Raw genomic sequence first — 13877 nt, forward strand, 5'->3', positions numbered from 1 at the left:
AATTACTCACCTGATGTGAAATCTAGCCTAAACGTACTATTAAAACAAATGAGGCCATATGTTGTGTTAAGGCGCACTGACCGTTTTTTCCATCGTTAAACTAGCCAAAGTGGATTTGGACACGCCCTAAGTGCACCTGTGCTATACGCTCCGGACCATGTGCTTAGATTGTTAAAATAGGGCCTGGGGTTTATAGACAAGGTACTATATGTATGTATAGTGTTTCACAATAAATATTCATTGAAGAAGACCCGTTTGAGTCCTAAAATCTTAAAAACTACGCGCACTATAAATAATTACATTTCACACAGTATACATTGATCTTTTTTCAGTTTACAAAACCAAGCTCATGTTGTTGTCAGACAGATGTTAAAACACATAAAAAAGACATCACAGTGATTTAATGGCTCTTATAATGATATTAACAGGAACATTACAAAACAGGTGTTTTTGTAGCTCAAGTTAAGCTTAGGAAACAAAAGTAATGGTATAGTTGATGTTAGGTTTTTAATTGCGAATTTTTTTTCCTTTTTTTTTAAGCATTTTCAGAAATATCTGTCTTCCCCATTCAAGGAGACAGGACTGTGGTCTTGCTATCACTGAAACAGCTGCACGGTGGCATTGCAAACCTGTCTGTTGAGTGGCACGACTTCCTAAAATAAACTGTGGTTATAATTTGTCAGGGCTTTTCTGAATTGTTGTCGAGGGTGTTTCAAATCGGTACACTCAAAGGACCACTAGGTGCCACTAGGTGTTTCGAAGCCTCGACACACCACAGATCTACAGTATATCACCACCAGATGTGTTCAAGCTGCTTTGTTTGTATGCCCAGCCAACAGAGGGTATCACTGATTTACAGTCAAAATAATGTCTAAAATTGCCCGTATGTAAATTAATTGTTATTTTGAATTTTATTTGCAATGCTTTTGTTTATTTCAGATAGAAAACTAATGTATATAAATCGTTAAGGCAGTGTTTCTCAATTCCCTCACAGAATCTTTTAGAGTAGGGGAAGATTAGGGATCCCAGCTCGAACAAATGCCAGCTCCCATAATCAATCGTCATTTCAATAAATGATCAATTATTCGATAACTCGTTAACATTAATACAGAAATATGCATGTATTGTTGTTATATTCACCTACCTAGCATTGTAAAATGAATCGATGTTGTTGATCATATGATAAAACTTTTTAATAATCACAATAAAGACCAATGTACTGTACAACTTGTCACTAACGCCACCTTAGTGTGCACACTCTGGCAACCTTGACACCCGGCAACCTGCCAAATGCGGGTAGATTTCAGCTGTAGTGGGTAAGACTAGCCACTTTGGCAGGTTGAACATAATTCTTGTGTAAAACAATTAACTAATTGCAATGTGACACTACAAAACTACAACTCCCATGAGCATACCCTGCACCCAGTGTTTGCTCATCGGAATGCAAACCACTGACCGACGTCACACAACACACACAATCTCATAATGAGATTGAATCAAGTAAAATTACTCTAAACTCATTTCAGCATGCCAAAGTCAACTTAGGCATGCTGAATATAAAATGTATTTAAAATGTATTTTCCTAACAACAAAATTGTGGCTAGTGAAAATGCTGAGTGGTAGTAATTTTGGAAATCAACAAGCCACATTGGCTGTCATGTGAAAAAAGTTCATTCATATCATTGCTTGTGTCCTTATGAGAAAATGTTGACGTTTTTATTATAAGCGTGTACATTTTTCCCTTAATATGCATACAATACTGCACATATTAAAGGGATAGTCCACCCAAAAAAATCTGTCAAGAATTACCCTCCTCAACGTGTATAAACCTGTATGAATTCCTTTGTTCTTTGTTGTACAGGTTTGGAGCTACTTAAGTAATTCATGACAGAATTTTCATTTTTGGGTGGAGTATCCCTTTAATGAGAATTATAAACGCATTTTTACTCACAAATGTCAATAACGTGTACAGCCTTCTTTAGCAGTCCTGTTGATGTGTACCTCACACGAATAATGTCATTTTTGTATATTACATGAGCAGAAGCTAAATGTCACAGTTAAAGTAAATTATATGCTGATCTATTTTGAATGAAATAACTGATGTAGCTATCCACACTGTATTCTGTGCAATGCGACAACAACACCCTGATGGTACACTATAGAAAACCCGGTGAAGATTCTTTTCCACTGAATAAACTTGTGACAACACAGGTGTTACCGACAGGACTGTTGCAAGGGGGGTGCGAGCATACATATCAAAACTAGATGCCTCATTCAAGCTCTCCAGGCACGTAGATGCGTCCGCCATCTTGGAAAGGTCCTCTGATGTCACTCAAAGTTTGCTAGAATGCCACAACACTTTTAATTCCCCCAAATTGGTTACCCTGTCGTTGTTGTCTTGTGTTGGTGGAGGAAATATAATGTTTGAGTTTACACAACAACAAATATGTTTTCATAATCATACACAGTCAGCTTGCTCTTGAGTGTTAAATGACCGGCTTGGCAGGGTTGGCAGATTTTTTTAAACAAAATCCTTCATCACGAACCTAATGTCCCTAGTCCCAATAACAGAACTTAACATTCATAAATAAAATCATCTTAAAATTGACACCTATATAACAAAATCCTTCCACTCCTAACCTGTGGATAAAACAAACCAGAGCAACAGTTACAAAGTAACCTATTTCCACTGGAAAGCTGCAGACTTGGCAACACAGACCGGCTCGCACCGTTCCAATATGGTGGAGGACAACCTACGTATTGCGACCCATAGAAACAGATGCTAATGCGGCATCTAGTTTTGATATCTATGGGTGTGAGGCCCTGTGCGAACTTGATGTGCGAGGCCCTCTGGAGGAGAGAATGTTTTTTGCAGAGGTTTTATGATGATTCTACAAAAAAATGTGCAGTGAGTCTGTTGCTATAGTAAGGAACGTATCGACAGATAACCCACGCTCTTTCCACACTTTAACAATTTTAAAAAAGTTATATTTCATTTAAATTTTTACTGTTTCTTTATGAAGTTTAACATGCTGAATAATGAAAATCATATTACTTTTTTTACCATCGACAGTACTCAAAAAATATTTTCACACATTCCTGTATTATTACTCGTACGCAGAAATGACATGGTACTGGCATAACACTAGGCTCAAAACAACAGTTTGACATAACTTACTAAAAATGAGTCGTCCAAAACTTCAGAAGTGTACATTTGATCGTTTTTGTCTTTTATGACTATATTTAAAATAATCTTTTAAATATGTGAAAATTTGTACAGTTTTTGTTTATTTGCAATATACCAATATATCGTCATGTAAATGAATGATATAAGCTCAAAATGTACTTTAGCTAAATGTACACAAAAACATTGATGCTAAATAAAAATAAGTATTACCCCAATAATTTGCACCACAGAATTGTATAACAACTATAAAAAGGTCGGGCGAAACAAAACTTTGTTACACTGAGTTATCGACAGATAATAGATTGTCGATTAATCATTAATATCCCTACTCCTTATATAAAACACATGATTCAACTCATTGGTCCCCTCCCAAAATAAGCTTGATGTTGCAGACCAAGCAACGAGTGACATCACAATATGTGAGAGCGTTTCCAAAGCAAGCATGTAGACAGAGATACCTTAAAGTCCCAGTGAAAAAACAAATCATGAAATATCATCAATGTGGGTCATTCTCTTTTTTAAATTTGTGTGCACTCATAATCTTTAGTTAAAATCGGAAAATGCACTTTCTTCCTGTAATGACTTACCATCTTAAATGACGTACATTATGTTAGATGGCTTGGGTGGGGCATCCGTTAACTCCTCCCCTTCAACTTTCAGTCTGCTGCCAGTTAAATTTCAAAATGCAACCGACGTTTTAGTACATCCAAACAAATCGCAGAGAAAGATGAAAGCCATGCCCACCATTTTTTCATTAGAAATTCCATTTCGCTCAGAAATGCGTCAAAATACGTAAGTAAAAACGATCACAACTTCCGGTTCACGGGGACTTTAATATTATGGAGTTGACAAATTCTACCATTAGAAAAGTCAAAATGGCTAACTTGGATCATGTGTGGCACTTCAACCAGTCATATAATGGCAGTGACATCAGTGGGAGGCATTTAGAGTTTTACCACAGTCACAGTTCACGTTGCACAGTTTCTTGTCAATATTTCAGATTAGATTTTAATCTGCTAATTAAAAAACAGCTTCAGTGGCAGTGTATGAGAAGCTACTCTGAAACCTTAGTTAGATAAATTACAAGCTACTCACAAGTCCAAGTAGTTAAATTAAAGGTCAGTTACTCATCTGATCTGCATCTAACATGAAAATATACAGTACTATACTATCTAAATTAATGTTTTAGAATGTATAATAACCTAAATTAGTGTGTATATTTGTTTTGGAGTTCACTCATTCACTATTCACTAGTCGGTAAGAATTGAGTGAATGATTTCGGACACGTATCCATATACCATATACAGTCTGACAGTACTGTCGCAGACATTTGTCATAAAGTCTGTGTGGCTTTATGGATTGTTTTGTTACATTGTAAAGTTAATTTTCACCTTATTTGCTTATTTTATTTGTTTATAATAAACAGAACAAAACAACTGTTTGTCACATTTATTTAATATTACGTTTATTTTTTATTGTCTATTAAATAAAAATATTTTATGTTGTTCAATTTCTCCCTTGCTTACTTCAGCTTCAATCCTCCTAGTAACATGGCCTGGTAAACTAGGCTATCAGTACTGTTTAGCGTGTTGATAAAATGTTAAATGTGCTTTGGATAAAAAAAGTCCATGCAATGACAGCGCAAATCCTGTAACTGTTAATCATGCAGCTGCCATCCTCTGGCAGGTAAGTTAGGGTTGCTTTAGCCTGTTAAGTTTTAAATGGCTAAATACATATAAAAATGCTGACAGCTAAGTTTTAACTCCTGCTAATATTATTATACCACTATTTGCATACTGTTTATTAAGTTGTTACGTTTTGTTTATATGTAATCTATGATATATAATAATGATATTTTTCTACATTTAGTGTCGCTCTCCCCATAAATGCCTGCCTTTAAACGATGTTTATTAGTTATTGTAGTCAAGAAGGTGAATTGTCCAGGAGAAAGAGCATCCAGTAGGCTAAAATAATGAATAATGGATGCAGATCATAGGGTGTGCGACATCCAGATTCAGTTCTGGTGCAAGGATTACGGTCAAAACAAATGTTTTGTAGAGATTTTTTGCGTTTGTACCAGCTATTATGGCAACCTCCAACTGCACACATTAAGCTTGTACCCTTGGGTTCCATAATAAATATTAACTAGCCAGTCAAAACAGCACATTCGTCTCACTCGCAATACGACTGTCATTAGCTATAATGGCTCACCGGAAGTCTAAATACAAACAGCACAAAGATGGCGGCGTCCACATTTACGTCAAAAATAAGGTGAATAGGAGACAACTTTTTTAAACCTTAGTGAGTTGGCCAATTGGTGGGTAAGCTATGCCCATGTGGGAGACTCTGTTTTAATTCCCAGTCAACATGTGTCAAATAAATAAAACATCCTTCAAAAATGTTAACATGATCGTGTAACGTCAGATTTTATCGTTGTGTGTTATATTTGTGGGGAAATGTTGCTTTTACACTAGAGACAATCAAATGATCAAATCAAATGATCATTAGCACAAGATTTCCAATTAATAATATAAACACACTTGTATATACATGTTACCCCAGAATTGTTAAAGCCATTTAAGAGTTTTATGCCCGGTTTCACAGACAAGGCTTAAGGCTAGTCCCAGACTAAAATGAATGTTTGAGCTGTCTTAACTGAAAATAACGTAAAATTGTCAGTGCCATTGTTTGGTCTCAAGATGCAAACCAGTAATGTTTTATTCTAAGGCATTTTTATAAATTAGATTTATAATTAAAATAAATAAATGTATAATTAAAAGTGTCTTAAACATCCTAATTTAACTATTAGGGGTAAAACCAGGTGACTTGAATAGAGCTTGTATGATAATAAATATGCTGTGTCTCCCTCTAGTGGTCACTGTTATTATCAAACCATCATGACACCTGTCACCCTGACCGACTCTCCGTGCTCTAGGATTCCTCACACAGTCACTCTGTTGTCCATTCCCGCCTCCACCGATGGCAAGCGTGGATTCTCCGTGTCCATCGATCAAGGGCCGAGTCCCAACAGACACTGCTCCGACCACACTGTCAGAGTCACACAGTGAGTGTGTCTGTACGTGTTTGTGCAGGTTTCTATACATTGTGGGGTCCCATGGTTCAAATTGGTTGTTAAACAAACTTAATGGTGTTAATTTTTTTAATTTAAAAATGGAGCAAGGTTGTTTATGGGTTTGGTTTAGGGGTAGGATGAGGGTTCGAAGGTTAGAAAATACAGTTTGGACAGTATTCAAGTAGTTATGAGTATGGAAAGTCCCCACAACGTATACATTATTATTATTATTTAATTATTTTAATTATGTGTATAAAAACAATGTCAAAGCCACCTGTGTTACTCATATGGGTGTGTTTTATTTATTATGATTTGAGTGCATGTTTGTTTTGTGTTTAAAGGGTGGATTCTGAATGCATCAGTCCAGATGTGAAGAACTCTATTCATGTCGGTGATCGGATCCTCGAGATCAACGGCACCCCGATTCAGAATGTTCCTCTAGATGAGGTAAACTTGCAAAACCTAGTGAGCAGTGTATGAAGGGTTCCTGCTAAATGACTTTACTCACACAATTAATAACTTATCATCAAAAAATATAGTTTATTTATATTAATCCAACAAACCCTGTTGAAAAAACAGCATATGCTTGGTTGGGTATGTTTTGATGCTGGTTTACGCTGATCACATGCTAGTTTAAGATGGTCACATGCTGGTTTTAGCTGGTCATGTGCTGGTTTTAGCTGGTCGTGTGCTGGTCTTTGCTGGCCATGTGCTGGCTTAAGATGGTCCCGAGCTGGTTTAAACTGGTGAGGAACCAGCACATGACCAGCTAAGACCAGCACATGACCAGCTTAAACCAGCATTTGACCAGCACAAACCAGCATCAAAACATACCTAACCCAGCATATGCTGTTGTTTTCAACAGGGAAGTATTTGGAAGTACCCTTGCTTCTAAAAAATTTTGATTATTTATGTGTGGTCAATGAATAAGAAGTTCCCTTTCTGTCGGTCTCTCGACGTTGTGTCGAACCGACAGATGGGGTTCGTCCTTGAGAACCAATCGCTTCCGACTTCTCTAGAAAAGGCCAATGAAAATTGGCGAATGAAATTTGCATGCCGGACTCCGCCCCCGGTATAAAAGGGAGACGGCGTGCCTCATTCATTCACCTTTTGTTCTTCGGAGCCTTCGCTCGTGATCAACAGACTTCGCTACAAGACTGCCGGCTCTACGACGAGGTGCAGCGGACTGTCCCTTCCTGCAGCGACTTCCCCTGGGCGTCTCGGCGGTTCCAGAAGTGTTCGAGTTTTTTCTCTAAAAGAGCAAATTTCTCCAGCGTGGCATGTCCCGCTGTTCTCTTGGGTGCAACACACTCATCGAGGAGGGGGACGGACACGATATCTGCTTCCAGTACGCTGGGGCAGATATTGTGGATACGTCCTGCCCGCAGTGCGGGCGGTGACGATTCAGACGTTGCGTCATGGGTGGCTGTGTTCCCATGGGACTCAGCCACCACCTTGTCTGCTTCCCGTTTCGTGACGGCAGGACTACGGCCGACTACGAGCAGCGAGGGTGATATGAGGATTACTGTGAGCGCTAATCCGTCAACCACTGGCTCGCGGACCGTTCGCACCTCGCTTTGCTCGTCTGACCGTTCCCCATAAGACGGTCCGCCGTCTTATTCCTCAATTACGTATCGGACACGGTACGTGATGATGAGGTGTCTGTTGCAGCATCGGAGGGTGACTTACTGGCATCAGACTCCGACGATTCCTTGAAGCTCCCTCCCTCGGGGGGTCGAGATCAGGAGGAAACGGATGTTGAAATGTCAGCCATGCTTTCCCGGGCCGTCGGCTTTGGGTTGCGGTGCACCGCACTGCCTCTCCCAACGCTCGCGGCTGAATACACGGTACATCAGGCTTGAGAGCGGCTCCAAGCCGCACTCGCCCTCAGTGCCGTGTTCCCCCGGAAGTGCATGAGGAACCTAGTACGACCTGGAACGCCCCCTTCGGCGCGTACACGTCAACTAGTTCCATCACCCTATCTTCCCTCGATGGTGGGGCAGCTAGAGGATACGTCAATGTCCCCCGGGGCTCGACCTAAACTCCCGTCCAAAGCACGTAGGCTTTTCGGCATCTGAGGTGTCGAGAGCTTACTCTGCTGCGGGCCAAGCTGCCCCCTCTCTCAATGCTATGGCCTTCCTGCAGGCCAATGCGCGGAGAGAGCTCCACGAGGGTAAGACCGACCCAGCGCTTATGCAGGAACTCCGCGGCTTCACCGACCTCGCTCTCGGGCGAACAAGGTGATCGCGCGGGCCCTGGGTCGGGCGATGTCCACACTTGTGGTCCAGGAGAGACACCTCTGGCTGAACCTTGCACAGGTGAGTAACTCTGAGAAAGTCCGCTTTCTCGATGCACCCATCTCGCAAGGGGGGGGCTGTTTGGTGATACTGTCGGGTTCGACAGTTAGGGAGCAGATAGAGGATATCACGTATGTCCTCCCCAGCCGCGACTAGACCGCCCTCTGGCCGCCGAAATCCCGTGCACCGTCTGCTTCCCAGCAGCCCTGGTCCTCTTCGAGACATCGAAGAGGAGAACACCACCCCATCAGCAGCTGCGGCGAAAGCCTGCGGCCCTCATGGGAAGACCCCAGGGAGTTCGAGAATACCTTTCTAAAGTTTTTCTCCCTCTCTGGGCGTTTATATCAGCCGCTCTCACCCTCTACACGACGGTGTTCGGCAACTCGACGTTGCGTCACGGCGAGACCCAATGTCGAGGATAATCAGCAGCCTAAGCACTCTCAATCGACGGTGCTTTGTGCCATATATCGTCTGGGTATTTTCACAGCCGCTCTCACCCTCTACACGACGGTGTTCGGCAACTCGACATTGCGGCAAGACCCAATGTCGAGGATAATCAGCAGCCTAAGCACTCTCAATCGACGGTGCTTTGTGCCACATATCGTCTAGAAATTATCACAGCCGCTCTCACCCTCTACACGACGGTGTTCGGCAACTCGACGTTGCAGCGAGACCCAATGTCGAGGATAATCATCAGCCCAAGCACTCTCATTCGATGGTGCGTTGTGCTACATCTTCGCCAGACAGGTAAAACTGCAGTGCCGATCTCCTCCCCGGGGGTCCCCCCCCACGGTGAGGGATCCGTACTGCCAGCCATCGAACCACCCCCGGGAGGTCGATGAAGCAGAACGTACCCCTAGCCTCCCTGTCGGTCCCTGGGAGCCTGACAAGAGCTTCCCAAACCGTCACGGTGACTTCGGGATACGGTCCGTCTCGGCTACGCGATCCACTCCCCGGACGCCCGCCCAAGTTTCGGGGCATCCTCTTAACCTCAGCAGAGGCAAGGATGCCCCGTGCTTCGGGCCGAGGTCGCCACCCCTCTGGTGAGGAAGCGATCGTGCTCGTCCCTCTAGCCTAGATGTTCAACGGGTTTTACAGCCTGTACTTCATTGTCCCCAAAAGAGCGGGGGTCGCTAGATCTGCGTACCCTGAACAGGCACCTACTCAAGCTGCTGTTCAGGATGCTCACGCAGAAGCGCATCCTGGCATCTGTCAGATGTCAAGATGGATTCATGGCAATCGACCTGAAGGAGGCTTACTTTCATGTCTCTTCTCCCTCATCATCGCCCATTCCTACGGTTCGCTTTCGAGGGTCAGGCATATTAGTACAGAGTCCTCCCCTTCGGTCTGTCCCTGTCCCCACGAGTCTTCACGAAGATCGTGGAAGCCGCCCTCACTCCCCTCAGGGAGAGAGGTGTGCGGGTACTAAACTATCTCGACGACTGGCTCTTTTGACACACTCGTGAGATCTGTTATGTACACACAGGGACCTAGTGCTTCGGCACCTAGATCGATTGGGACCACAGGACAACTGAAAAGGAGCAAGCTCTCCTCTGTGCAGAACATACTCTTTTTTGGTATGGAACTCAACTCTGTCTCCATTACAGCGCGATTGCACTCAGTCAGTGTTGTACTGCCTGGAATTTTCAAGCAGTCAGCGGGAGGAGGCTCCTGGGTACATGGCATCCTCGACGGTGGTGATACCCCTCAGGTTGATGCTCATGAGACCGCTCCAACACTGGCTACAGAGTCGAGTTCCCTGGAGAGCGTGGCACACCGGCAGCAGGCGGATGGTGATTACGCTTTTCTGCCGACGCACCCTAACCCCTTGGTCTTCAATGACCTTTTATACGGACGGGGGTCCCTCTCGGGCAGGCGAGACGCGTCAGGGTCGACAGACGCCTCCCTGCAGGGTTGGGGTGCCGTGTGCAACGGGCACGCAGTGTCAGGGCGATGGACGGGCCCCCGCCTGCGCAGGCATTCAATTGCCTAGAGTTGTTGGATGTGCTACCCGCACTGAAGGGGTTACAACCTCTTGTGCAGAACGAGCACGTGCTGGTCCGGTCGGACTGCACAACTGCCGTAGCGTGTTTTACCGCCAGGGTGGCGTTCGCTTATGGCAGCTAACACGACTCGCCCGACGCCTCCTCCTGTGGAGTCCGCAGGGCCACACATATCCCAGGTGACCTGAACCAGACAGCCGATGTGCTCTCTCGTCAGTTACGCCTCGCGGAGAGTGGCGACTCCACCCCCGCGTAGCCAGCTCATTGGGGACAGTCAGGGCGGGCTCAGGTAGACCCCTTCGCCTCCCTGGACACCACCCATTGCCGCTAAGGTACTCCCTGCCTCGGCACGGAGGCTCTAGCGCACAGCTGGCCGTGGGACAAGCGGAAGTACGTCTTCCCCCAGTGAGCCTCACTGCACAGACCCTGTGCAAGGTCAGGGAAGAGGAGCATCAAGTGTACTAGTTGCGCCATACTGGCCCAACCGGACTTGGTTCTCGGAGCTAATGCTCTTGACGACAGCTCCCCCCTGGCCGATTCCCCTGACGAAGGACCTGCTTTCCCAGGGGAAGGGCACGTTATGGCATCACGGGCTAGACCTCTGGAACCTCCATGTCTGGCCCCTGGACGGAACGAGGAGATCCTGAGTGGCCTAACCCCTGCGGCGGTTAAGACCACTACTCAGGCTAGGGCCCTGGCCACTAGGTGACGATACGCCTAGTGGTGCCTCTTCTCATCCTGGTGCTCTTCTCGAGAAGAAGACCCGCGGAGTTGCTTGATCAAGTGGGTGCGGTCCTTCCAGAGACTCGAGAATAATCTCTCCCCTTCCACACTGAACGTGTATGTAGCCGCTGTTGCCGCTCATCACGACCCAGTTGCTGGTAGTCTCTAGGACAGCACAACCTGATCATTTGGTTCCTAAGGGGCGCGGGAAGGCTACCACCTCACCCACGCTCCGTACCCTCTTACGACCTTGATGCGGTCCTGGAGCCCCTCGGAGATGCCGCTCTTTCTCACTTCACGATGAAGACGGCTCTCGGGAGGACGCTCAAGAGGGTAGCGGACCTACAAGCATTCTCCGTGTCCACAGATTGCCTAGAACTCGGGCCCGGTTATTCTCACGCTATCCTGAGACCCCGGCCCGGCTACGTGCCCAAAGTTCCCACCACTCCCCCGAGACACCAGGTGGTGAACTTACAGGCGCTCCCCACCGGGGAGGAAGACCCAACCCCATCCGTGTTGTGTCCAGTACGCGCATTGCGCCTCTGCTTGGACCGCACGCAGAGCCACAGTAGCTCTGAGCAGCTCTTTGTCTGTTTTGGAGATCAGCAGGGAGGGCTGTCTCAAACAGAGATTGGCGCACTGGATCATGGACGCCGTCACTATGGCGTACCTGTCCTAAGATCGCCTATGCCCACTGGGTGAGAGCTCTCTCCACACGGAGTACAGCCTCCTCGTGGGCACTGGCTCGAGGCGCCTCTCTGGCAGACATCTGCAGAGCTGCGGGTTGGGCTACACCCATCACCTTCGCGAGGTCCTACAGCCTCCGCGTAAAACCGGTATCGGCTCGAGTCTTGCAGGCATCAGGCAAGACCGGCGGCCGGTAGGGTGTACGCCTATGACAGTACCTTCCCCCCTTTCTCCTAAGGGGGTCAGCGTACTAACTAGCCTCCCTTCTTCCCCCACTGGGTGAAGAACAGGCACTCCATCCATCACTAGCAAGCACCTCCTGCGGGCGGGCTGGGCAGAGCAGCCCTGCCCCTTAGGCCGGGTATCTCCGGAGTTATTCGCAACATAGCTCTAACCGGACCTAGTGCTACCAGACGTTGCAACCCCCCAGTAGGGCGGTTCCGTCTGATGTATCCTCATGCTGGTTCCCACCTTGGTAACCCATGACCTCCTTAGGTGGACCTCCACCTCGCGGTTAACTCCTTCAGTCCGCACTTTCTTCCCATGAGTTCTCCCCCATCGGTGAGACCATGTTGGTATCTCCACTAGTCTCCTCCCTGTGGTAGGAAGTGGTCTCTGTAGCGCATCCCCCGCTTGAGGAAGTAGCGCTTACCCAGTGGCCTTACGGTTCCGGGCGGCTTCTCGCTGTTAGAGAAACAAGGCCGCCGCCTGTGAGGCCGAAGGTAGGGGCCTTCCCACCTTTCAAGAAAGCTCTGGGACCCCCTACCTACCCACTGGTAGGTTACAATTTCGCGGTAGCGTTCACGGCTGACACGCCCAGGCCAGTCACCGTCGCTTCGTTGAGATTGTGACAGGGCACAGTGTTATGGCGTTTTCCATTGGAACCCCATCTGTCGGTTCGACACAACGTCGAGAGACCGACAGAAAGGGAACGTCTCGGTTACGTTTGTAACCTCGGTTCCCTGATGGAGGGAACGAGACGTTGTGTCCTCTTGCCACAACACGTGCTGTCCACTGCAGCAGTCGTGAGAGGTCTCAGGCTCCTCAGAACTAAGGTGAATGAATGAGGCACGCCGTCTCCCTTTTATACCCGGATATCCGGGGGCGGAATCCGGCATGCAAATTTCATTCGCCAATTTTCATTGGCCTTTTCTAGAGAAGTCGGAAGCGATTGGTTCTCAAGGACGAACCCCATCTGTCGGTTCGACACAACGTCTCGTTCCCTCCATCAGGGAACCGAGGTTACAAACGTAACCGAGACGTTCTGTGTCAATAGAAATTTTGATGGGTATTTTCGTGGAGAATCGAGAATGGTTATTGAATGATTTTCTTACTATACTCTATAATGGGAACGAGTTTACTTCATCAACCTTTTGGGATTTTTAAGATGCAAAAAAAAGAAATATTTTATGTCAACTAGTAATTTTGGTTTATATAAACTTGATTTGTCTACTGCAAGTGGAGCCTTGCAAGCTGCTGTGGGATGAAACATTTGAGTGTGAACACTTTCTAGCTGCCATCAGTAACAGTACAGTAACAAAGTGCAGCATAGTCAATTCAACATTTTCATGAAATTTACACAAATGTTGACTGTCTGTGTTTGTATCAGATTGATTTGCTTATTCAGGAAACCAGTCGATTGCTGCAGCTAACTATCGAACATGATCCACATGACCTCGGGCGTCCTATGGACCAGACCGATGGTCCCATGCCCCTGTCTGAAGGGTCCAGTCCCATCACCCCCATCACACGACCCCCGAGTCAGGACATCAATAACCTACGGTCACGCATGATCACGTAAACCTCAATATTCACTTCAACTACATATTGATACAATGTCTTAAATGAAATCTTGAGGAATATATTATGTATGGTTACACTTTATTTTAAGATGTCTGTGATACAGT

At 45.8% G+C, this 13877-nt stretch overlaps 1 protein-coding gene across 7 annotated transcripts in view; it reads left to right on the forward strand.

Moving 5' to 3' along the window:
• limk1a (LIM domain kinase 1a) overlaps nucleotides 1-13877 on the forward strand; it is a 98491-nt gene that overhangs the window by 54193 nt on the left and 30421 nt on the right. For 6 of the 7 annotated variants that reach the window (XM_057350360.1, XM_057350366.1, XM_057350365.1 and 3 more), the window contains 3 exons: nucleotides 6060-6251; nucleotides 6602-6707; nucleotides 13580-13767. In XM_057350360.1, the coding sequence (XP_057206343.1) occupies nucleotides 6060-6251; nucleotides 6602-6707; nucleotides 13580-13767 (486 nt within the window). The remainder of the gene's footprint in view (nucleotides 1-6059; nucleotides 6252-6601; nucleotides 6708-13579; nucleotides 13768-13877) is intronic. The other variant, XM_057350361.1, reaches the window with a different exon arrangement.

The sequence above is a fragment of the Triplophysa rosa genome, linkage group LG14, assembly GCF_024868665.1.
Source record: "Triplophysa rosa linkage group LG14, Trosa_1v2, whole genome shotgun sequence".
Classification (NCBI taxonomy): Eukaryota; Metazoa; Chordata; class Actinopteri; order Cypriniformes; family Nemacheilidae; genus Triplophysa; species Triplophysa rosa.